Source organism: Saccostrea cucullata, unplaced genomic scaffold (assembly GCF_032062105.1).
Source record: "Saccostrea cucullata isolate Sc308-1 unplaced genomic scaffold, CSIRO_AGI_Scuc_v1 ctg115, whole genome shotgun sequence".
NCBI classification, from domain to species: domain Eukaryota; kingdom Metazoa; phylum Mollusca; class Bivalvia; order Ostreida; family Ostreidae; genus Saccostrea; species Saccostrea cuccullata.
Window position 1 is genome coordinate 67,732 of NW_026932690.1, and position 27,942 is coordinate 95,673.

The 27,942-nt window shown below is 31.2% G+C and overlaps 1 protein-coding gene across 1 annotated transcript; it reads right to left on the bottom strand.

Moving 5' to 3' along the window:
- Positions 1-237: 237 nt before the first annotated feature.
- Positions 238-27,224, bottom strand: LOC134235785 (VWFA and cache domain-containing protein 1-like). Its single transcript, XM_062717928.1, is given in 24 exon segments — positions 238-969; positions 1,254-1,378; positions 2,918-3,043; positions 3,214-3,317; positions 6,112-6,252; positions 6,686-6,781; positions 8,313-8,409; positions 8,671-8,784; positions 9,108-9,215; positions 9,386-9,561; positions 10,800-10,936; positions 11,471-11,651; positions 11,839-11,950; positions 13,867-14,164; positions 14,294-14,432; positions 16,921-17,000; positions 17,341-17,463; positions 17,798-18,005; positions 18,536-18,680; positions 20,776-20,987; positions 21,647-21,808; positions 21,970-22,032; positions 25,238-25,405; positions 27,102-27,224. Coding segments are annotated over 23 exon segments (3,405 nt in total). The 5' UTR covers positions 25,382-25,405; positions 27,102-27,224; the 3' UTR covers positions 238-655.
- Between the last annotated feature and the right edge of the window lie 718 nt (positions 27,225-27,942).

A 27,942-nucleotide genomic window follows, 5' to 3' on the forward strand; every position in this document is an offset into this window, starting at 1 on the left:
CTTTGTGCAATACAAAATTCTATTTTTTTTCATGTAGAATAAGTTATACACATGTAGTTCACAATAAAAATATATATCCAAGGATTTTTTTTCTTACTGTGTACTAGTATTCTATATATTACCCAAAGACTTTAACTTTGAAATGCATGAAACAGAATCGTACAAGAAATTAAACAATAAACAATTGACAAATGAATACTAATTACATTTTCTGTTTCAAACTTAAATAAATTGGTTTTCTTTAGACAATACTGAAATTCTCTTTTCTAAACTTAAAGAAAGTACATGTAAAGAGTTTAATCTGAAACTTGTTATGAAGAGCAAAAGAATGGACAAAGCAAAACTTGTGTCTTAGCTATTCAATGGTATGACAGTTTCAATTTTCATCAAACACACTCCTAACATTAAAAAAAAATTAAATTACTGATTTAAAACAGTATCTCCATGAAAAATACAAGCAAACATAAAAAAAAATTATCTCTTAAAAGAGGTACAAAATATCACACTTGTTCATAAACTCTAGAAAATATGTTTCAATACATAATAACTATAGTCTGCTCTACAATCATAAGAATTATTATTATCAAATTGATGACGAGGTAATGACCCAGAATGATATTAGCTATGATATGTTAAATTTATTTCATTCATTTTTTTATGAATTGTTATCGTACATTGTCTTTAATTTTTCTTCTGCTTTAGCACTAAGTTCCGGAAGCTCAGGTACTGTGACGTAATCAGTGACGTTGCTGTCACACTCGCCAAAGGACAAGTCGACACCGCTGTGGACAGCGTCAAAATATGTGTCATTAGTTTCAGGTCGTCGTTTTCGTACAAAAATGACGATGATGGCGACGACAATGACGATGATAATAACGCCTACTACGGATACAACGGGGGCAACTATTTCCACTGATGACTCACTTTCTTCTGAACCACACTCTGCACCGCAACATTTCGAACTGCAATCTAAAAAAGAAAAGTATATTTATCAAAGGGCACATTTTAAAAAAAATATTTAAAACCCTTTCTTTTTTTAATTTTCTTATCCATTTTAAACTTTAGTAACAGCATTATCTGTATTTGTTAAGCTACATGTGATTATTCACTCTGTTGTTTTTACTGACTTGTTTTTCGATATTTTGAAAATTTCAAAAACGCTTCTTGATATTATTTTCATGACAAAATATAAGTAATGTATTATACTTTTTATATTATAAAAAAGTGTCAAAACAAAATTCTGTATATTTTACCTTCTACTACACATATTTGGTTAGGACATGATTCCTTCAAATTGCAATATCCACCAGTTAAATCGAACACGTTTCCCTCCATGGTACTTGTACACCAAGAACAACCAGAAGTACGGAAACACTCGCTATAATGTATGAAATATTTTAAAAATACACAAACGGTAGACGTTACACGTTATTTGTTTTCATAAGGAATTTACAAATTATTACAAAGACATATCGTTAAATAAATAATTCATTGAAGATATTAGCATGAGTCGCTTTGGTATGCTCATCAAATTATTACTAGTGATTGAATTGACAAAACATTTAAGGAACATTTAATCATAGTTCAGGACTATTTCAAAATAAGGTGATGCTTGAAAGTCCTATTTCAATGGAAAATATCGTCTATCCTTTTTTTCAAGAGCTAGAGTTTGGAATAATTTGCTATTAAGCGCTGGTATTAGAATTATTAATGAATTACTAATATTTACATTTGCAAAAATCTCTTTAGATGAACCTATTGAAGAGAAAATATGTTCAATTCTTTATGAATTTTATTTGGGTGTCAGAGGTCATAGCGCGACCGAATCAAAGAGCGAGGTGATATTTTGTCTATATGGATATTTTTCAATCACGAGATGTACTTTAAATTTTCTTTTGATGTGAATAAGGTTTTAATACTATACATGTATTTAACCTAAAACTGCACTTATCTTTTTAACCCGAAATTCCTTTGGAGTTATGTAAACTAAAACAGGCGATACCACCGCTTTTGACTTCAAATATTTTAAGAACTTATGAAATAGTTAGATTATTCTCAGCAGCGATCATTGTTCTTTCACTATATACTAGGGATGACAACAGTACCCGGTTAACCGAATACACGATCGAACGTCCGAGTATCGAATACTAAAAAAGGTACTCGGTTACTCGGATGTATATTTTTTTTATTTCAGAGTATATACAGATATTTCCTGAACTGGAATGTAAACAATCAAATGTTGGAGCGAGGTGAACTTTCAAGATCAAACAACTTCTATGTCATGGCGCGTCACAGCATAGCAATACGGCGGCCCGTTCGTGTAATAAATGCAGTTTTACTCGAAATGTATTCCTGTCAATCGTAAATATAAGTAATAAACAACAATGTTAAAAAGTTCACTGGGAAATGAACTTTAAGTTGTACGTGATCAAATCTACTGAGAAGCCCTTCAGGCTTCAAAGGATTTGATCACATGACCTACTAAAAGTTCATTTTCCAGAGATCTTTTAAATTTTGTTGATTATTTCTTAACTGAGCAGTGTTTTGTATAAAACAAAGATTTTATGGCCAAATTGCTATTAATATTGATTCAAAATGTAGACAGGAATCTCGAGTTAGCGTGCGTAGCTCGTAATTTAAGAGAATTTTGAGAAAAAAAGAAGATAAAACGAAAACAACAGAAAATTTTCTAAATACAAGAATACTTTTTTCTTCACATACATAGTTTATTTTAATATTATTCAATATCAAAGATATCATTAATCTAATTATTTTAAGAGATCTTTCACAGATTTACTGCGCGCATAAAAAGACGAGATAATTCCTGACATTTTCAAATAATCAATGATATCTTTACTTATTTGAATTTATCTAAATCTGGCCGTTTTGAGCCTTGCACTTCTTTATAATAACTTGCCTTTCTGTTTTTCGACAAGGACAGTTTGTTGGAAAGCACGTATCTAGATTTCTAGTTTTGTCTTCCTCTGGTACACTGACAGAACTAAGAATGGGCAATTTAGGATTACACGGAATATTTTCATCCCTGAATAAAAAAAAAAACCAAACTTTCAAAATGTTCGAACAATTTCATTTTATGTACCGGTAAGTGAAATAAATAATTCTTTCTTTTTATATCTGCTAAGTTAACAAGAAGAAGTTTTATGGCAAAGATTATTTTGATAACTATTTCCTTATACAGTGAAGGTTACTTACAGGTTTGTATATTTGTTTTCACAGTCGTTAAAATCCAGGTTTTTGTAACAGAGACAAGTACATTGTCCAGTCCCGCACTGCACAGCACTGGGAGATTCGGAACTCTGAAAAATCACATACTAATATGATTTTTATCGTATTTATTAAATGTGAAGGTCCATAGACCAATTGTTTGCAACTTCATCTCAAATATACAAAATCCAAGCACTAATTATCATTAACAACAAAAGAGCATAAACATGACGTGGGCTTATTTTTATGAAACAAAAACAGTTTAATGTTTAACCAGACATCAAGAAATTCGACACAATTGTTGAAAAACACATATAAAAAAAAACAAGAAAATAAATAATTCGTGCAATACGTAAAAAGAATTCTTACTTGTATCAAAACAAACTGTAGCAGTGCTATAGATTTGAGTTATTATTTTACATTGATATCCATACTTTGAAAAGAAAAAGAGTGTCCATCAGCAAGAGTTAAGTGTCTTAAAAATTAAACGTTAATCATTAAATGCTTTTAATGATAACTGATAAATTTTGCTTGTTTTTAATTCCATAGGAAAAGATAGAGATATTCTAATTTTTAACATGTTAAATTGAAATATATGGGGATAACGAACAATATTCGATCTCGGAAGTCCATTAAACATTATAAAATAATGACAATGACAATAAATATATTCTCATATACTGACATTAAATACAGTGTAGAGACAGATTTCAAGTATAGTTAAACATATGTGCATGCGTGAAAAAGAAAAAAAGTACAAAGTTACAAAACAATGAGCTGACCAGGAGATACAACTCTCTCAGTTTTGTCAATTTAATTGTATTTTTGTATTAAAAAGTTGATCAAACTTATACTCATTTTGGTATATATAGTGTAATGTTTTGAGATAATTGATAATCTTGATTTTAAAATAAATGAATCATTACAATTCAATAAATAATGAAATTCATCACCATTTTCATTATTGGAACATAATTAATTTTACAATTTTTATTTTCTCTTGGTACAACATGCCATCTTCCTACTTCAATAGGTAATTTAATTTATTATTGCAGGTTCTAAATCTACAAAACATTTTCCAGTACTAAATAGGCAAAAATGCTAAAATACTTTTATAAATAAAAGGAAGTTTAATATATTTTATAATTCAGGCTTTAGACGAAGGTAACATTTCACCGTCCCATGACTGTTTAAACCGATCATACAGAGTGTTAAAAATTACTTCATTCAGCCAAGATACATTTACTGGTTGGCAACTTTGCCAGATAAAAGAAAGTCCGCATTCATTCAGTATAGATTTGAGAAAGTTACAGTTACACCATGGATAAAATATAAATATAGCCCTTTGATGAGGTCGATTCATAGATATATCAACTTCACAGAAAAGAATATCGACCGAGCACGAAGCAATCTCTGGATTGACCGAATTAAAGGGCTATATTTGTTATATTATTTTTTACATAGATTGACAAAATAAATTAAGCTGTTTAATATTAATGTGTTTTCTTTGTATTGATGGAGTAATTTAGAGGATTTACTTATTCAAAATACTTAATTTATTTGATTATGTTTTGTATCAATTTTTAAAGAACATATCCAATATGTTTAATTATAAAGTAGATCCTAATTCAAGGCTTCAAGGCATTGTTACATCTAATCAATTAAGGAACATAAAAAAATTATAATAGAAGTTGTAGTAAATATATTTTTTTCAAGATACAGTTTAATTTATTATTACAGGTTCTAAACCTACAAAACATTTTTGTTTTATAGACAAAAATCTAAATATTTTTTAAGAAACATCAAGTTTTATATATTTATAATTCTATTAATAGTAACATTTCGTACCAGTCTTTATGATCATACAGAGTGTTATAAAATACTTATTCAGTGATACATTTACCAATCAGAAATTTGCCAGATAAAAGAAAGCCCACATTCATTCAGTATAGATTTGAGAAAGTTACAGTTACACCATGGATTAATGTAGTTATTTAAAATACTTAACAGATTCGATGATAATTTATCATCTTGTAAAAAAAAATTAATTGAAATAGGGTCTCTATCTAATTCTTCATAAACCATATACATGTACCATAAAATTTGGTGTTGATGATTTTATATGCTAACACAATTTTAAATGCAATTTTTCAATCAATTAAAACTGACATTTCTCATCCATCTAAAAATACAGGTTTTACAATTTAGTCAAACATATCCAATGTACATTCTGCAGGTTTTTTTCCTACTTTTCTACATTTTCAAATAACACCATACAAAGTCTTTGTTGCTTTTTGAGATAATTCTTTAATATTTGTGTGAAATGAACCATTTTTACAAAACTCACACCTAAATATTTAAAATTATCTGCATTTTCTAATGTGTTTGTAAATGTTTTTTCATTTCTTGGACTGTCTTTTCCAAAGATTGCATCCTTAGTTTTATAAGGGTGTTAACTTTCAGATGCCATTGTTTACAATGATTGTTAAATTCATTCAATTTATGTATAAGGTCTTCTGGTGTTTCTGACTTAAAGAATTGTGTCATCTGCATATAACAAAACAAACAAAATAGGAGCGGAGCAAACACGGATCTCCAAATGAGTGCAAAAATATGAATGATAACATTATTATACATAATATTGACAAAGGATGCTTAATTAGGTCAAGTAATTTTTCTTTCGTATGAAAACAACAAAGAAATATTAATTTTAAGTGAATACTTACCTAAATAAGTGACCTCCTGATGAAGGGCTTTTGCATATTTTTTGAAAAATTATCTCGTTTACCGGAGAGAAAAGACCTATTTTTAAAGATTATTTTCAGCACAAAATTATGAGCAAGTTTGATTAAGAACAAAATGACTAATAATAATAAGATAAATAACCTTTTTGAAACAGCAAGGTGATTCCTCCCCCGGCATCCTTTGTTTTAAAATGAGGAACACATTAGAACCTTGAACAGGGCGCATTTCATACCCCTCCTTGGGGTCCTCTATTCCATTCAGGTGACTCTGGGGCAATCTGACCTGTGCAAAAATATTGCGTAATTTACATCTTTTGAAATTAGGAAGCAGATGAACATATTTCAATTTCAGTCTTTAAGACTTAAAATAACATATATTTTAAAAAAAGTTTCGTATTTAGATCAGTGTTCATACTCATTCTGTAATTTCTTGTTTTGGAGTGTAAATAATACATATACATGAATGTAAATTGTTCTCATTTTTGAAGTGTTCGATTTGTTCTCTATTCATAATTTATATTGGTGGTCACTGGAGAAATAAAATATGTTTAAGTTGATAACAGGTGCTATTTAAGAATTCACTAGTTAGTAGAATGCTGGTACTCCAGGACAGTCTTACGAATGGAGATACAGCAAAGAAATATTTGGAAACATGGAAGCCAGAGTAATATGGTAATCTGTAGGTTAATTATTTTCTTTCCTAAGAGTTCACTGACTCTGTATGTGAATTGCTCTTTTTTCGTCTCTGTATCTCTGCATGGCTCCCTGAACATAACACTGGCTGCAATCAAGGACTTCGATATTCTTCCCTCCTGTAGGCAAAAACAAATCACTGGGGTTGGTATTCAAAATAAAAAATTAAATATATTCTAGCAACGAAAAAGTTAAGGTAACGAACAGATATCATCTAATGAAGCATGTGGAATAACGAACAGCATTGAAGATTAAAAGTCCATAAAACAAAACAAAATGGGAGCAGAGCAAACACGGACCTCGAAAACATCCGCGGTGACATCAGGTGCCATGGAGGAGCTGACCGGTCACACCCGCCGTGTGCTCCATGTCATGATCGGGAAAAAACGGGAAAAATTCGTCGTCAATTCAGTGTATAAATAATGGACTAACAATTAGTATGAGAAACGTCCTAAATATACGTGAATGATAATTGTATTTGCTGAATTTAACGACCATAGAACTTACAAAATGAACTTTAAAATTACTGCCTTTATTTTATGTTTCATCAACTTGTTTGTTAATAAAACCCGTTGATTAAATTGTCCATTTGCTTATTCTTATGCTCTCGCGATTTGCTGATATATAAACTCCGTATGCAGGCGATGAAGGTATATTGCTGCATAAGTAAAGGAAGCTGACGATTGTAAAGTTAAAGTCATCACGTTTCTCATAGAGCTTCGTTGTTAGATTAACATTAACATCTTTTTTGAAAGTAAATATTCCAAATATGAAACAGATATGTCGGACTCTGTGGTATGAAATGAAATGAAAACAACGCAAATCCCTGAACAAGACACACAATTTATCCCGTTTTAAATTTTTAAAGAGCATGCTCTTGCGTATTGAAAGAGCTTACGATATATAAACCAAAAACTTTAGTTACTTCTAAAATTTTATAAAATGAATGATTCTGTTTACAATTGTTGGAATAAAAATATCTTACTGCATTCCGTTTGAAAAGATAAAAACCATTTTCAATATAATTTTGATTAGAAAGGTATATGCAGATTGAAATTTTGGTATTGAAATGAAAACAAGTTCTTTTGAACAAGGCACACAACGGAGTCAGCAGCCAGACAGTTAAGAGGTAGAATCAGGTTCCTTTTAGGAGTAAGCATCCCTGACTGTGGATTTCATCATTAGCCCTATTGAGATCATATTGATCAGGCATATTCCATAGATAAATTTAGAAGAAAACAGGTCAAAGGATTAGTACTAAACAAGTCAGTCAAGTACGATCTGATGATTTTTGTGATATATTGCTAACAATTTCATTATTAGTTACAGCCATGACGCTGATTTCAGTTGAAAACAAGAAACAGTGATCAATCTAAAAAGACACAGCCAATAAAAATCTGTTATCAGGAAATAAACACAGAGATCATGAAATTACAGAGGTGGGATCAGGTGCCCATGTGGAGTAAGCAGTAATTTTAAGGTAATGAAAAGTGAAGACATGTTTTATTTGTAGCCGACCCTTATCAAGCCTTGCTGAACATAGATGGATCAATCACTTCAAAGACCATTAATTTTTATAATACAAAGCTTTTGTTTTGTTAGCATAGAAAGTCAATAAATTATCTGCAGTTTATAACATTCGTACGTTACCTTGTAGGTGATGTGGATAGGGTCCTCTATAGGAGATGTTGTTTCAATGTAATACGGGTGCATGACTAGAAATCCGCTGTTGTCTATTACAATGCAGCTAAAATACGTCAAAAATGTCAAACATAATATGAAAAGCAAAACAAAATTGAGATTATCTATTTTATATTATATCAATCAATACATTTTTTTCTGATTTAAATTACATTACATTTTGCAAATCATGAAGAATAGAAATAAATTTAGAGATACAATGAAAAAAATGCTATGAACTACAAACAAGAATGAATGATGAAGAGATTCCACATGCGATATAACAACAAAAAAGCTAAGAGAGCATAAAGAATCGAAGATTTATAACCTGTAATAAGTAGTGTTTGCACATGCAGGATATTTATCTTTAAGCAGCTGATTGAAGTAGTAAATGGAAAAGTCAGTCCCGAGAACAGCCTCTATCTTGGCATTATTTGTTTTGCTGAAACAAAGAACAATCGAATAAGATAATGTCTTTAGGCTCTCAAAGTTATAAAACTTTCAAAAAAATGCAAAAGTCACCGTTTCACATTTAAAGCAAGAATCCTTGCCATATAAGGTAACTTACTTCAACCAACATCCAACAACATCCAACTCATTTGACAGCTGACTTTTACATTTTAGTGATTGGAGTTTGTCTCTGTCTAAATTGTAATAGTCAGTCGTCGATTGTAAAAGTAAGTCTCTTCATAAAACTCCTTTATGAATCTTCAACTCAAACTAAAGCTTTCAACATGTCAGATCTGTGTATAACGAGGTATGTACCTGTTCAGAATGGCTCTGGTTATTGAGATGACTTTTCCGGATCCCCAGGCGTCTTCATACGGAGCAGACACCACATTCAGAGACTTCTGAGAAACTGTTCGGCGGTACCTGAAGGTCAAAAAAAGTTTTGTCTGAATTTACTCTAATTTGAAAATGATTCATCTCTATTCTTGGTTTTATTATTTTATTTCTTACGCCTAACTTTAAAGGTTCATGATTAGAACATCTATGCATGCATAATTGTATTAAAAATGAATGTCAAGAAATCTTACACTTACCAAGGTCTAAGTTTATGGTCATAATCATTGGTTAACCGAATTCCTGGGTAGATTCTGTTGACGCCATCTTCCGTCATTAGATATCGCCAGACCAGATAAGGAGCATCTAGACTAGAATTTTTTATCCAAAAATCCTCAATGGGATAAGTGGCTCGAATGGAATTAATTGCGGACGTCTTAAATGTTCAAAATATATGATTTCAAAATTTTAAGATAACTAACATAAAAATGTTATATTCAAATATATATTCAAATATATTTAAGGCTCAATATTCCATCAAAGATGAATTAACATAACATCAGAGGTTAGATAAGGTGCCATAGAGGAGTGAGCATCTCCTGCAGAGTGTCTAAGAACAATTCTGAATGCAGGAAAGCAGCTAGGGTTTGGATTTATAATTATGTAATGTCCTTTCCAACAAAGATCAACCTTATTTACTAGATATCATTATCATTTATGGTTTCATACAGATGAGTTATAAGATAGAATTATACAGCTGCATAAAGCTTTTACTGTGTTTTAGAAGATTCAATGCTTAACCATTCTCGATTAGCACCTTACAAGTGTATTAAGGTCTTTCCACCCGCACATTCTGATGGTTCAAATACTAAAACATCATTTATTTTCATTCAATATACCTTAAATTTTTCAATTATTGCAATAAATCTATAGGTCGTCATATAATTTAAGATGGGAGACATAAATAAACAGAAGTATATGTCAACAACAAAAAATTGCAAATTTTTTGTAAACAGTATTATGAAAACATATGTAAAACTGGTTAAAATGCATTATTCTGATGCTAAATGTCCCTAAATACTTCCTACTTATAATATACTTTTGAATTGTGAATATCAGGGAAACTTTTTTACATTAGAAGTACAATAAAGCAAATGCCCGAATGAAGAGACCTGAGAAGAAGTTATTTCCCTTGTCAACATTTTTTAAAGATTATATAATTGATTAAATAAAGAAAAATGCATTTTTAAATTCTTTTACTTTACAATATTTATCAGTATACCTATTGAAAAGCATTCCTCAACATATTGTTCTATCAGGTACTATTTCAGACTAAAAACAGTTTTTGCAAAAACCTATGACATCATAGGAGAGTGGAATTACCTTAATATCACGCTAAATCTTTTTTCCATCACTAGGTAATTTTATGTAAATTATTCAATGCATTTTCATACATGTAACACTTCAGGGAAAAAAAATCATTTAATGTTTATTTCATAAAATCAAAGAAACAAGAAATTAAGTGTATTTGTTTATTCTTTTTGGTTCAAAATACTTGGAAAGATGGGCTACCATTTTCGTTGTTTTGGGAGTGAACTTATATATGATATTTAATTTTATATTTGGAGGGGGTTATGTTAAATTAAATAAAGGGACAGAGAATACTCCACTCACTTTAAGTCCCGGGTTTGTTGTAATTGTTCCAGTGAGGTATTTCACATACTGTTGCACTCTTTGCTCGGTTTCTTCAACCCCCTTGTATTCTAGCGGATCTGTGAACGCGTCTGGTGTTAATTTAACCGTCGTTGATGCTTTAGAAAAATAATCATATATAGTACAATTTCAGAGCAGACATCGACCTTAAGAAAAATTAGAGGCAGGATCAGTTGTCATGCTGAAGTAAACATCCTCTATCGAGCAGTGACTGTACCTTGACTCAAACACTTTGATTTGATGGGGGTAAACATACTCTCCAGCCACGATCCGGAGTCCGCATATAGCTCTCTCCTACCCGTGGTTGCTTGATCACAAAAAGTGTCGTAATGTTAATATTAACCGTTACTCTGACGTTATATTCAGGCAAAAAATCGCAATTGAAATCAATAAATGATGTCAACAGTACACGAGAAATATTTCCTATACTGCGATTGGATATATTGAAAGGTCGCAATAAAGTTCTTCATCCGACTATGCTTTACTCGCATTGGTCAAAAGTATTTTAATGAAATTCGAAGAAAACAAACTTCAACCACGGCCAGAAGGAGATGTGTATTTGACGTGGTTTGCGATGGAATAAACGGACTATTAAATATGAAAATATTGGAATGAAAAAAACCCTTACGTACCTTTTGTAGCATATCTGTTGAAATGTCTACAGTAAGGTTGAGGCCATCTTGTTAAATCCCATCTATGGTAAACAAAATCCCTGGTGCTGATTGGCGGACGCGGAAGGTCATTAAGTGTAGTAATGTTGCTATTTTTCTCCAGTACAAGACACAGAGACAAATTGCTTCCGGATGCTGTAATCTGTCCAAAATATAACATTGTAAGATTTTACTTGGGAATTCTTTTTTTGGTCACACTCGTGTACCTTCACACGACCGAGCAAACGGAGCAATCTGCAGAAATTTCAGTGTGTAAATAATGGTCTAAGAGCATGTTCTTGTGATCGAATGAACTGAGAGACATAAAGCCGATACTGATTTACACCTACCGGAGTCCAGTAGTACACGGCATCTAATTGCCTCTGTGAGTCTCCGTCGTGTAGTCTCTCTCCTCTTGACTCTATCACAGTGGTCAGTAACATTCTCTGTCCCGTCTGACCCCTGTCAAAGTAAAATGTGGAATTTTATTGAAACATTATTGAGATTTTATTATCAAAAGTCCATAAAAAATTGCAATAATTGAACACAGCAAACATTTCCAAAACATCAAATGTGGGATATTTGACCGGTCACACAGACTGTGTGCTTCTTGTCATGATCGGAAAAAATCCGTCATCAGTCAGCATTTGATACAATGATAAATTGTATTTGCTGACAAGGTCATTGTATCGACCATAAAACTTACGAAATTATGACTTTAAACGAGACTGCTGAAATTCTTGTTTCATCAACTTGTTTGTCAATAATTTAGCTTGTTTTATAACTTGTTCATACGTTCAGCATGCTCTTGCGTATCGAATCAACTGAGATATATAAACTCCGTATGCTGGTGATGAAGGTACATGTATATTGCTGCATAAGTAAGGGAAGTTGATGATAGAAAAGGTAAAGTCATTACATTTATAATACAGCTTGGTTGTTAGATGAGCATTAGTGTCTTTTTCAAGTAAAATATCCAAGTATGAAACAGATGTGACAGAATCTGTGGCATCTTTTACTTCAAGCTCACCGGGATATATCATGTCGACAAAAGAATGGAAATCACCATTGTTAATTGACAACACGCCGTCGATATATCTAAATGTCGAACTGAAGGCCACAGCAAGTGTTTTTTATTTTATGTTAAGATTTTGCACAAATTCTGCTTCATATGAATACAAAAATTGGTCTGCTAATAACGGTGAACAATTTCCACCCTTGGGAATTCCAACAGATTGTTGGAAGACCTGGTCTCCAAAAACCACATAGATATTGTCAATCAGAAACTCAAGCATCTTTCTGATGTCAACTTCAGAGTACTTGTGTGTACAATAAGAATTTTTTAACAGAATAATTCTGCCAATGACTAATGACAATGGTAAGTAAATTTACGAGTTTCATTTTTATTGAAAGAGCAGGTGATATCAAAATGCCTGGACTTTAATATATTGTGGGGAATGGTTGTGTATAAAGTTGAAAAGTTGTACGTTTTTAAGCTGTTGATTTTGGTAGAGTTTTGTGATTTCAATCTGTCCAAAAGTTCCTTTAAATTTTCAAACATTTTTTAATAACATTACGATTACAATTTCGGAGAAGTGCCTAAAAGCGTACGTTATTTTATTGTACGTTAAACTTCATGTGTTTAGAATTAAGTAAAATATATTTTCGGAAGACAACAAAACAACTATTTGCGTTTTTTAGACAACGGAATGTTCCATCTCTTGATCAAAACATAGGACACAAGGTGGGTGTGACCGGTAAACAGGGGGTACTTGCACATCCTTAGACACCTGATCAAAAATCTTCATTCAAGGGGGCCCTGTTTTTTTTTTTGGGGGGGGTTGCCCCCTTTTAAGTTTTGTATGTTTTTATAGTTTGTTTGCGATCGATCATTGTTCGTTATTTTCAACTTTTTTTCACATTTATTGACGTATCCAGTTGAAAAAGGAAGCTACCTCTTAAGCTGTTTTATTTAGATGATTATTTAAAATTAATCGAAAGTTTGGGAAATATCATGTTATAAACGCAAATATATGTTTTTATTTATATGCCAACTCACTAAGCTTAAAATAAAGAGAACGAGGTCGTCTTGAACAATTTCTCCAACGTTGCGCAAAAGTTTTGACTTTCTTCTGCGAAGAAAATGAGGATACTTACTCCTCCCAGGTACTTGATCCCATGTTATAAACAAATTCTATTCTAATTTGTGATTAGATCGCAAGTCTTTTCACTCCTATGTATTTTATATGCTCTTGCCAAAGACTCGGGGGTATAAAGCAATACAAGTGTCGGTTCTGACTATGCCAATGGTCACGGCAAAAATCTGAACAATCTGGATAAAAAATATATATATCTAAAAATTCATAATATATGTGCACATTTATCAACTTTATACTTTCTTTTTCATGGAATTTATAACTTCATGAACATCTCCTGCTGTCTCAAAGTTATAAATGTCGTTTACGTCATAATCCTCTGCGGTGACGTCACGCGGATCTGGAAGGAGCGGATGAATCATTGTTCGTTCTTCACCATCGATTATAAAAGCGTAAGAATATTCTCCTTCTTGCAGGTACAAGATTTCCGATACCAGCTCACTTAACAAGACATCGGCACACACCACCCCAACAAAGGCTCCACGATGCCCTATGGGCAGGCATCCCGTCATCACAAATTCTACACGTCAGATAAAATGAAATTTATTTCAGGAAATTTAACACAAAAATATTTTTAAATAATGAAGTGTATGTTCACTGTTATTGTTTTTAAACAAACAACAAACAAAAAAGACCCAGAACGTCCCACCTTTGCTGAACAAGTCTTTGTATGGCCTTGTATACGTAGGAGCTTGGGATATGGGTACACTTGAATAGTCGTAATAAGTACCCAGCACCTCAGACAGTGAAGTCGCCTGGATATCCGCTGTTATGACAGATTTTCCCGACTGCAAATGAACAAATATTTTGTAAAATTTTGTTCCGTTTATTAAAATTACAAAACATTTTGTCTTTTAATCTAAAGGACAATAACAAACGAATTGAAAAAAAAACCTGTTTTTGTCGGAAAATGTTAATCAATTAGAAAAAAGAGATTTTTTAACTGTCTTTTAAATATCTTTAAACTATTTTCGTGCATTTTTTATTGAATGAAATACCGGTAATTGTAAAGCATAGAAAAATACGCAAAATTATCTTAAAGATTTAAAGACATTTAAAATCCACGAATAAATATATATATACATGTATTCTTGATACTACATGGTGTGTTTCGAAGTTGAAATGTGTTTCATGGAACAATTTTAGGACATCAAGGCTTTAGATATAGAAGCGTGCATGTACAACCATCAAAGGTTTTGAATTTAGCAAGTTCTATTCGAGGAAGCTAAATGTCGAACCTAGAGAAGTTGACTAGGCTTTGGAATACAATTTCTGAATGATTGCCCGTAAGAAATGTAACGAATGTTTGAATTAAGATTCATTCAATGTAGTGAATTAATTGTCATGACCTTGTAATAAATACTTGAACACTGCTTTTCTTGCAGCAAGTGATCAATACATTATCATAAAATATTTATATTACATTTGTTTTTGTACATAAAGTAAATGAAAATCTATTGCATTCAAAACACCATAACACGGACAGGGTGCCAAAAGATTAAAACATGCGTTTTAAAGGAATGATCACAATCTTCATTGAAACCATGGCAACAACGTCATAAGCGAAAATCAAAAATCATGCTCACATTTTTGTTATTTTGTTGTTACCATGTAAGTGTATATTTGAAAAGATAAACATAAAGTAGTAGGTTTTTTATAAGGAATTTGCAGTCAAGGCGTAAAATTCCTATTTTTTGTTCCATGGCACACACCGTTGAAGTCAAAAATGATGATTTGCATCTTGTATCTTGTGTGCCAACATATATTGAAATCAGATAAGAACTGTAAATAATTAAAGGAATATCATTGAAATTTCTATTTTTAGTAATTATAGCAACACCGTTCATCGAAATCAAGATCCGATACACAGAATTAAGTATCTTAGTAGTCTACTTGTGTGCCAAGGTATATTGAAATCATACAAAATCTGTAGGAGGAGTAGTGTTTTAAAGGAATAGCACAGAAATTTTGATTTTTGTAACCACGGCAACACCGTTCTTCGAAATCAAAAACCGACGCACTAAATTATGTATTGTAGTGAAGTCTACTTATGTGCCAATTGTATAGAAATTGTATCAGATTCAAATTGTAGGAGGAGTAGCATTTTGAAAAAAATGTTTACTGACAGACAGAGAAGATAGACGGATAAATGTACGATGACACCATTCAGTTAGCATAAGCTCTTCTGGTTTTTGACCAAAAGAGCTAAAAATAAGTATAATAAGTATAATGAGTATAATTATAAATCCTTGAGAAATATGCCAAAATATTTTAAAAAGTATCTAATAAAGTCTGACTTATAATCCATAATAGAATACTGCAGTTTCTTCTTTAAACTACATGGAGATAATGTCTTTCCAAATTAGTCACTTTGTACGAAACAAGCTTTGAAATGAATGCAGAGAGTTTTAGAAATGTGTTTCATGGAAAAGTTGTGAAGGCCATGGAAATGCAATATCTGAATGATCGATTATCAGTAATGCCTTAGTCACATTTCCCGGCCGGTGGCCGTAGACCGGTGGTAATCCTTGGTGTGAGCGATGCCCAAATATCGGTCCCACATCGGCCTAGTAGTCCTTAAAGTATCGATCACATTATCCTGCGATGGGGTGTGAGATGGGCAACCAATGCGTTTTTTGATCAAAAAATGGTTGTATTTGCCTTACAAAGGCCCATTGCATTGCTTATCATAAAACTTAGGTAATCGACCGATGCATAATTATATCGCTCATACATTGGTGAAATCGTTGTAGGTCGGTCATATAACCAATGATTGGTCGATGTAATTTACCTCTTTTATGACCTTGATTCAACGGATACTTGACGATGCTCGGCCATACATCGAATCAATCCTTGAAAGATGTGTTAATATGGGTTCCCAATGAGAAGCGATATGGGGCATCGGTGGAGACATCGCTGATTTTTAACTACAACTAATTTTCTACCAATGACCTCCACCCGATTAGCCAAATGGCCTCAGTCACCGTCCGATTACTATAGGGATCCGGCCGGCAACCACGCCATTTTTATCAAAAAAAAACGTGTCGGTTTCTCATCGTAATTCCCATCGCTGGATAATGTGACTGATGTATATAAGAATTTGAAATTCATTTAAAAAATTGTTAATACGTCGTTGATATATAATGAATGTCGAGTTCCGGGCAAATTATATATTTTAGTAAATAATTAACATGGTATCATTGAATTTGCTTTGCTGCATAAATACATACATGTAATAAAAGACTATTTTTTCCATTAAAAAGGTTCTTAACTTACTATAACATAACCATATGAATTGCTGTTCAACGTTTGTTCAGACATATTTTTCAGCAGCTCTTTGTCTTGGCTGCTCAGACCTATGGAAATCCAAAGATAACTCAGTATATTATAATTTTTTAAAACTTTAACTATCGCAACAAAGCAATGAATCTTTGTAAAATACAGTGATTTGATTATGACTTTTATTTTTTTAAATGGTCCATGGCAAAAAGATTTGAATATACTCTTTAAAATGGATTGTAACAACACTGCAGTAATTGCCGATTCCTTCTTAACCCTTTAATACATGCATATGTGTGAACAATCCAGTAAGTTGTAGCATTTATCATCATTGTGGTATCTGCCCCTAACCTGTTTTGTTGACAATTCTTTGATTCCCTTCGTGTGATGCTTGTTTCTGTTAGCACACTTACTTACTTGCTCCTATACCGTAGGTATTAATGATAACTCTATTTCCTAGCTGTTGATTCTCGTCTCTGATGACTTCTAATGGATTGCCTCCTGTGTTTTCCCCGTCAGTCAAAAACAAAATAATCTGCTCTACAAGATATCCATTTCATATAGATCATAACTGTACAAAAATGTATTTTGCATATTTCAATAATTTTTTTCCGTAAGTAGTGCAACTTATACATATTACAGTACTTAATAATCAACTGGTGTATACTAATACAGCGTGATTTGATTTCTTTCTTTACAAATGTAGTACATACGAGATACATTTAGAATTAAAACTTTTAAAATTTATTGAGCAAAATATGACATGTTTATTGGTAGCTTCCTTGCTCATGAGTCTATAAGCGCTATCATAATTGTTTTAAGTTCCCAAGAGTTTAGCAACATCGAGTTATTTGCATGGAGATATGGATCTTACCTCTTTGCAATGACCCTTTGCTTGAGTTCGTCTTAAGGTAGCTGAATGCTTTACGGAGGCCTTTAGCATAGTCAGATCCGCCACTCGCCCCTTTTGAGCTCAGGAAACCTTTCAGGTGTTCTTGAGTCTTGTTTGTGACTGGAACTAACATATCACTGTAACAACCACCGGGACTTTCCGCCTCGTCGTTATATACGACAATGGCAATCTATTGTGGATTTTAAACATCAACAATGTTTGCTTGTAGAATGATATACTTTTACCGAATATTTTTAGTTGTTTATCTGTAAAATAATACTCGTGAATCAGACCGAAATGTTGATTGTAAAAAATATTGGTTTGGTTATTCCAGTGATGAATTTTTCTAGGATTTTAATTGTAATATATGGAAATAACAAACTGTATTCAAAGTCCCTTATACAAAGCAAACCAGGAGCATAGCAAACACGACCTCCAAAACAGGTGGGAAGATGTAGGGTGGGGACCGGTTTCCCATGGAGGAGTGATCAAAATAACAAAAAACTGTCCACAATTCAATGCGTAAATAATGACCTAACAATTTGTATGAAAAACAGTCAGTATATGGCAATGGTGAATTTCATTTAACTGATAAGGTCATTGTATCGACCACAGAATAGAAATATCATTCTACTATTTTTATATTCCAATCAATCCTAAAAAATCTAGCGGTTGAATGTTGCTCTGCAGAAATATAGCATTAATTATTTTAATATATACCTTGTCCTTGCCACTAAGTGTTTTTATGACGGTGTTAAAAGCATGCCTGGTTTCAATCAACTTAAACCCTCTCATGGAGGCTGATATATCTATAACCATCACTATGTCCCTCGGAGTTGTAGTTGTACTGGCCACAAAGAAAGGTCTACAAAGAAAACGATAGGATATAAACGTGAATTTATATAGGAGAACTATAGAAAGCAAACATGTGAGAGAAATTATTAAAAAGAATTCCATCATAATGCCTTGCTGATAGAACATTTACTAGACCTTCTTTTGTAAAACAATTATCACAACACATTTAAAAATTTAATCCGGCAAATTTGTAAAAGTGTTTTTAGGATTTCTTCTTATTCTAACACGACAGAATTTCATATATATCATACTATGGTGTCATATTTCTTACCTATATGGAAGATAAATTATGTCAACATTTGAGAAAAGTATGTTGACATTCAGGATAATGTCATACATACGCATAATAGTTATTTTAACACTCAAACAAACTTTTTTCGCAAAAAGTACTTCTTGCTATGAAAATGTTAAGAATTAGATTACAAGATCAATGCTACTGGTCTCGGCTGACAAACCAAATAACAACATTGTCTTCGTTTGTAAGCCTCATTATACAAAATGAATTTAAGAGGAACTTGGATTTTAATTCTACAAGTACTTTTTCTCCAACTTATATTCATTGCTCTCTTTCAATGGAAGAAATGTTTCATTATCATATGTCAGTTTTGAATATTTGTAATATTCCAATTTATCAAAATGAATTTGCATTACTATATCTATACCAAGACTTAATAAAAATCCTTACAAAGATACGTAACTAGTCTACCAAGCCTCTTTTTATACTCCTCACTAAGAAATTAACAGTACTGAAGGGGAAACTTCAAGAGCAATATTCAACAATATATTCGAGAAGTGGTGTGTAAATCAGATGTGGATACTAAAAATTCCAAGGAACTTTTGGAACACATGAAATCATAAAACTTTACCACAATTAACAATATACAAATTAACGGCTTTTCAACTTTATAGACAACCATTCCCCACGAAAAACTAAAGTAAAGGCTCTCCGACTTCATTGACAGCTGTTTGGTTTTTTTTTTAATAATAATAAAAAAAAACTCGTAAATTTAATTACATCTTCGTTGACCATTTGCAAAATTACGTTGTTAAAAATTGTGATTGTACACACAAGTACCCTGAATGAAAAACTGTATATGGAGAATTAAAGCAACATTCAAGCTCCAAAGTCCAGTATGCAATACAAAGTAGAAGCAGAACCAAATGGAGACTCCAAAACATCATCAGGTGGGATCAGGTGACATGGATAAGAGATTTCCCGGTAAACCCGCCGTGATATCCTTGTAATGATTGGGGGAAAAGGGAAAATCGCACAATTCAGTGTATAAATAATGGACTAACAATGAATATGAAAAACTTCAGTCAGTATTTGACTTAATAATAATTTGTATTCGCTGACAAGGTAATTGTATCAACGATTGACTAAAAAAATGATGAATTCAAACGAGACTGCTGATAATCTTGTTTCAGCAACTTGTTTGTCAATAATTTACCTCGTTTTAAAACTGTAATAATAACAATAAGAACGTTTTTAAACAAAATAATTTAAAAAATGACTAACGACAAGGTAAGTAAGTTAATGAGTTCAATTTTCATTGAAAAAGCAGCTGTCAAAGATATCAAAAAGCCGGCCTTGACTTTAACTTATCATGCCAAATGGTTGTCTATAGAATTAAAAAGTTTTGAATACTGTTGATTTTGGTAAAATTTTGTTACTTGAAATTTTCCAAGAGTTCCGTGGAATTTTAAAATACACACATCTGATTTACACCACTTCTCAAATATGTTGTTGCACAGTACTCTTACTGAGGAGAAAAGAAAGTAGAATATTTGCATTGATGTTGATATTAAAAAGAGTCAAGTTTCTGATTGGCAGTATATACGTGTTTTTTGAGACCAGGTCCTCCAACAATCTATTTGAATTCCCATGGGTACCAATTGTGCCTCGTTACGTGTATAAGCAGACACTTTTTTTCGTATTCATATGAAGCAGAATTTATTTAAAATCTTTTATGTTAAAAAAATAAAACACTTGCTGTGGCCTTCAACTCAATGAACTAATATTATGATATCATAATAACCTAGGATTACCAACAATGAATTCTATCTAAAATATTATGTTTAAGTTTGAATGAAGTATTAATTACCTGAACCTGGGGTCATAAGTATCACAACCAGTTAATTTTGTTGCTGGATAATTAATGAAGAGTCCAGAATTCAGAGCAATGTATTGAAATTGGAGATTTCTGTTGTTAACGTGGTTCGTTTTCATGGTAGCCAGTAAATTTGACGTTGGATATCTTACGTTTTCTTCTTTAACATAATGTGGTTTACTGTAACAAAATTCGTCTAATGATACCTAAAGAAGAAACATTGAAATGGAAAAGAGATTAAAGTTTGAAATAAGAGAACATTTAGTCTCCACTGTGGGATATTTTTTTTATTATTCATGAAGAGAATTCATAATGCTTCGGTCCTATAACCACTGTGCCGGAATATAACGCGCGGTAACATTGCCAGGTGTGTTGTAAATTTTAAATTTACATTCTCTAACAATTCTTCATAATTGCTTATTTTTAATCTCAAACGTGAATTTTTATATATGCATATGATATACCAAAGTTAAATACTCAAACAAACATTGCGAGGGAAAAAGTGAGAAATTAATTCTTAACGCACATTACGTTTATTTTTACGTTAATTTTTCAGGGTTAAAGTTTTTCATTAAATTGAAATAAAACATTTTACCGAAGAGTATTGAAAATATAAGTTTTTTTGACAAGGTTTCGCGTGTGTTAAGACTGAATTTTTTTAAATATGACTGAATGTAAATATCTGTGTATATCCCAAAATATAAATTTATGACAAGCTGAATTTTTTTAAAATGATTGTCATAGAAAAGTTGAACTATAATTTATGCAAGTTTTCCAACATTATTGATGATAAAATGTTACAATAAAAATGTATCGATTTTTGGATTTTATGAGTTATCTTTCTTGTCACATAAAGGACATTTACCTCGGTTCTAAAATGTAGATTGTTTTCGTAATTTCCGTCCATGCAGCAGTCCTGGTATACGCTGCTGGGAGTCATCTCGTCAAAGGAATTCTCCATTGTTTGTTTAAGATTGGTCAATGAAGTTTTCATATTCTCCATTCGTTGACTAATTTTCCGCGCAATCTTTATGGGCAAGGAAAAACATAAACATTAGAATTCCATGACATCTCTCAATTATCTTTCATATTATTACAAAATTGCCTCTCAAAAAGTTCCATAAAAATATTGTGAAAAAATAAATATCGATATTTTCATAAGCTTAATTGTCTGAAGGTTATACTTACGTCTCTTGAATGAACCCCTCCATCTCTTGCCGTATGTGAATATTTTAGCTTGTCATATATATTCTAAAAAGTAAAGCGAAACACATAACCTTCTTATAGCTTGGAAAAAAAGACTGAGCGAAAAATAACATGACATGACAACATAATCAATTTACCCGCAAGTAGGACTTGTTTCTATATGTACGAGGGCTGTTCCATAAATAATGTTCTGAACTGTATGACATACAATACAGATATCATAATCATATGACATTAAACTTGACTTTCTCTCATTATTGAATCTTTAAATAAACAGTTAGGTGGTTTTCATTGCTATGCTGGCATTTCCAAGATGCGCGAAGCATAAAACTAATGCTATTATAATCTCCATGTTCACTGAATAATCGTTGCATTATTTAAACCCTTTATATTGAACAGTAAACTGAGTTAAAATTCTTGTAACACTAAAGTTGCTTTAAAACAGTAAACCTATTAATGTATGAACACATAAATCAGAAAGAATTTATATTTCCCCTCAAACACAGTTATCTGGTACAGCAATTCACATTGTTACTTTTACACTGTCTAAGCGATCAACGTTATGAAAACACTGGACAAAAATCAATAATTTAACACTATGATGAAAAAGAATTTTTTTTATCTTTATTACACAAAATGCTTATATATACAATTTTTATTTTCATGTTAACTTAATAGCTTGAAATCATTCTTGAAATACAAAAATATTTGACCCAAGTGTGAAGATATGTTCTTTAAAAATATGCATGAGAAAAACATCATATGGAAGTTCTCTATGATTTGTGTTTATTGTACCTTAAATGCATTGAAACTGAATTTTTTAAGATATAAATTCAAAAATTTTTTCAAAAAAATTATTACCGGACCTTACGAAAGCATTTATATATATTTTCAAAAATATGCAAGTCATTTGATTGTTATACAGGCTGTTTTGCACACATATTAGGCAATATTATAAACGTTGATATCTATATTGTAGAGAAATGTATGCAAAACAAAATTATGTGACCATAATAGTTTCATTGTTTGAATAAAAAAGGCTATTGAATTGTTTAATAAATGAATGGTAAAGAATCAGTAGGTACTAGAGTGAAAAGAAAGATATGAATAGCTGCTGTAAAAATTTTGCCTTAAGTATTATCTGAAATATCTGATGTTTCTAATGGACTGATTTTCAATGATTCAAATTATTTATTGAACTTGAATTGTTGGATCAAAAATTATCAACTTATTTGTTTGCAAATTTCAACAAATATTGGGAGATTATTTTTAATTGACTTTAACAGATAGTAAAATAACATCATAGAATTATTTTACACTTTTTTATTTTTCAAATATTGGTTTATCACTAGAAAAAATGATTAAACGACAGCGTGTACGTACTTTTATTTTAAAATATCAGAGTTGTAGATATAAATTCTTATTTTTTATTCAAACAGATATTGGAATCTTTGAATCTATTGCTAAAAACCATCAATGACAAAATTTGCGATAATGTACTTGATAAAAATTTTTCATAAGGTAAATACAAAGACATTTATATATTTTCCAAATTTTATTATACCCAAAAATCTTTCTGGAAACTCAGAAAGCAATAAAAAAAATCGAAGGTCATTTGACATTTTGTTTGAATTCTTACAGCGTCCAAAATGTCTGAAGAGTAAAAATCATTGTAAACTAAAGGTATTTTTTTTCACATTAACAATATTTGCCAGATTTTGACCACTGGCTATCCAAACTTGAAAAAAACACCTTTGAAGGGAAAACAAGTCCATCACTGGTAAGTGTATTTTCCAGTACTTTATATATTTCTAAAATTTCAATTGCGATAAAAAATTACGGACATGTGTTTGCTTTAAAAGAGATTAATAAGTAAAATCATGAAGACTAAATCATTGAAAAGCGTCGTTTGTTTCTTTATGAGCACCGAGAACATTATTTATTGAACAATCCTCGTATTCCCTTTACATATTTGGATGAAAAGTATGAAAAGGGTGAAGATAATGAAAACTGATCGATATCAATTATCTACAGGCAAGTGTACTATGTGAAGGGTATTTAAAGTATTTCTTCGGAAATTCCAGGGGTGGGATCAGCTGCCTTAGAAAAATAAATAATCCCTAATGCTCGGTCAGACCCACCGTGAGCCCTTTATATTGAACAGGTTAAAAAACATTCCGTAGTCAACTTGAGTTGCTGGAAAACAAAGGACTACTAATTGTTGTAAACACATATCAGCCAGAATATGACCCAATAATGGTTATATTTGTTATTTTTTTTACTTTATTTTTTACTTTACTTTATACAACTGGAACAATCAATCTTTGTGGTTCATTAATGAATAGACTTTTTCATATTTTTCTTTCAAAAATTGAATTCAGGAATTTCTTGGAAAAAAACTCAGTATTTCTTGTTATCTCTGTGTCAAACAATTTTCATTTTCATTCTCATCTCAATTCAATATGCATCGGTTAACTCGAAATAAATGAAACAAAGAGTGTGATAAACGCGATGACCTTTCCTATGTCTGCAGAAACATCACCTGTACATTGTGTTTTATGTCCTTCAACTGATTTAATTTTCAAAAACTTTTGGCACATAACTTGATAATACAGGACTTTAACATCGTATTAAGCATTTTGCAAGTTCTATCGTTGATATTAGTATACGAGGCTGTTTGCAAATAAAAATCATTGTTGGGTCATATTTTGAATGAATACCGCGGTAACTTTGAGGCCATTATTTTAATACTACTTTTTACTACGGATAACTCGTTAATCTAACGAATACAGAGTGCTTAAGGTTGATATGACCAGCCAGGGATGTTTGCCCCTCTTATGTATCTGAACCGCCTTCTGATGTTTCTAATGGACTTGTTTCCTTGTTCAAATTTTATATGGTTTACTTGATTTATGGATCAATCAATGTTCATTACTTTTGCCTATCATATATTTGGAGATTATCTTCAGAATGATAACAAAGAAAAAACTAGAATTATTTTAAGTAACTATATTTTAAAAATATTTTTATTACTAGAATATTAGACTAATGGTCTTTTATTTTTATTCTCAGACGAAAATATCAATTCTTATCTTTTTATGCAAATTCGGAATTTCAAATATTTATACATATATGGTAAATAAGTACTCAAATTTTCCATCATTGTCTGTACTAAAGTAAAACAGTCATTTGATATTTTGTTTGAAACCTATATAAACCTAACTGTATAAATGTAAACCTATATACCTACCTGTATAAATGTTCTCCCCACTGCATCAGCCACTCTGTTAAGTTCAGTGGCAAGTGTAACTCCGTTTATTTTTTGACATTTCATTTGCTCCACTGCTCCAAGGCTCACAAAAATCAAAACGAGGAAGAAGTTTGTCGTGTTCATTGTACGATCAGTAAATCATAAAACCTGTATATAACAAAATAGTATTTAAAAGATTGGTAGTTTTTAGTATCTGGCCACTCAACAACAAAGCTATAGTAATGAATTTATATTTAAAAATTAGCAAAGCAAAAATGTATTTACTAATATCAGCATGTATTGAAATGGTTGAAATTACGTATAGGTCATCTTCTTTCTTTATTGAGGTGCATTTTTCAGAGATGATATACATTCTTGCATGATTTTTTAAGTGTATAAACACATATGCAATATGAACGCTAAATTCTAGAGTTTGCGTGAATATTAATTTAAATAAGAATTACTTCGGGAATTCCAATCCTCATGTTTATAAAATCAGCAGTTAAGTAATTGAAATCATGACAATAATATCTGAGAATTCGCCAGCTAATTAATATTCATCCGCAGTAATTATATTCAAAAGTTTATCGTTATAGCTTATCTTATTATATAGGGTATATTATTGTCATTAGATCTTCAATATATATTCAGGAAAGGCGTATAGAAACATCAACTACCGGTGTTATGCATTTCGTATTGAAACTTGAGTTTTGAAAAAAAAACTACTTAGTATACATATCCAGATATACAGTGAAGTTTGCATGTTTTAACATTTACTCGGTATTCTAGGTATTCTATTCCCTTTATTCATTATATATATGATACATTGTGTAAAGGGATTGTGCTATCATTGCAAAATAGCACAGATCACTTCTAAGTTTATGCTCAAAAGCACCAGTCTGGTATGTAGGGGTAACATCTTATTCCTATAAAAATTGTATTTATTTTTTCTAATTTCTTAGGGTACAAACGCCAACTTTTTGCAAGACCCTAATTTAAAAGACTTCAAAGAACTTTGGATCATATTGAAATGCATAAAATGAATATCGATAAAAAAAAATTGCATGAAATGTTTTCAATTTCAACTTCATAATGAGATAATATATTTAAAATTAGCGTATAGTAGAGGAGCGAAAATACAAGTCTAATTTTAATTAGATTGATAATCAAACTTTTAAATTGAATAATGATTTTAAGATTTATTCTTCCTGGATGAGGATTGGATATCCTTAAGAGAGTAACTACTTTTGCAATTTTGAATTAAAGCTGAAAATTCCGATCGACTTTAAATGGCTTTTTATCACACATAGAACAATATTTAAGAATTATTTTGTTCTATCAGCATATCTATATAGTTTTTTTTCTCCAAGAACACATGCTATTTGTTTTATCTAGAGAGGGTGATTTTTATGACTTGTTTATTTGTTGTGTATCAAACATTTAGATGTGTTTATAGTAGCAATTTAAGTCGGAGTGTTACATGTTATTGGCAAAAGTTGATTGTTCACCTTTGATTTTCAAGGACACACATATTACGCAATGTATATTTTTAAAAAGTTGTCCATTTTTTATTTTTTATGTTATGTCTTTAGTTGAATCATTTGAAAATCAAAATGAGCGCAATTATTTAGAGGAAAACAGCTGACAAAGAAACTGTTTACGGAAAATAAAAATTGTACGAGAATTATTTATTTCAAAGTTTGATTTTCTAATGATGCACTGGGATTTTAAACTCATCTAAGAAATATATATATATTTACGAGCATTGAACCCAATGCAACGTAAAATAAATTAAAAGTACATGTACGATATTTTACGGATTTTTTGTTTAATAATTACATTCAAAAAAGTAAGTAAGACTTACCTACATTAAATGTTAATAGATAAATTATGGTGTACATCTGTTTCTTTTTAAAAGCAGAACATGAACGCATGAATATCTTTCCTTAACCCAAATATTTTTGTATATATACTTGATATGTTGTCTGTAAAAGGGAAATCCCATTCTACATACCTGGGTGATTTTATGCCCAATAAGTTTAAAAGCACACTTGTGTGCCCCTTAATGGTTATCCTGACTCGTGACGATGGATGCAAAATATTTGAAAAAACTTGTCATAATGAATACTAATTAAATAGGAAAATAAATAAAATTCAACCAAATATTTAGTTGATGGAAAGAAATCATTTTGTGAATTCTCCTTAAAAAGTAAAATAAATTTACTAGGGATGTTTGTTGGAAGAAATTTATCATCAATCATATTTGAGAAGATTGTTCAAAATTTTAGTTTTTAATTCACTTAAACAATGCAAAAGAGGGGTGTAATTAAATGAACTTTCATTTCAATTAACAACTGATGCGAGGATGCTTACTCCTCCAAGGCACCTGATCCAACCTTTGGAATTCCCAGGGGTCCTATAGAATTGTATTGTTTGCAGATTTTATGAGATTGACGCGGTTCTTTAGTTTCATTTTATTTTTTGTTAATAATACTGATTATTACATATTTTAATAAACATTTAAATGTATTAATTACTTTTCCTGACGTTGTAAAGACAATTTTTTACGTTTACAGTGACATGCCAGATAAATAAATCTTTACAAATGCATGGTTCTGCATAACTAGTATTATGTAGAAAAAGGTTAATTAAAAGCAATACAGTTCCATGTTTTAGATGACTCTTGAAAATACTCTTTGACTATT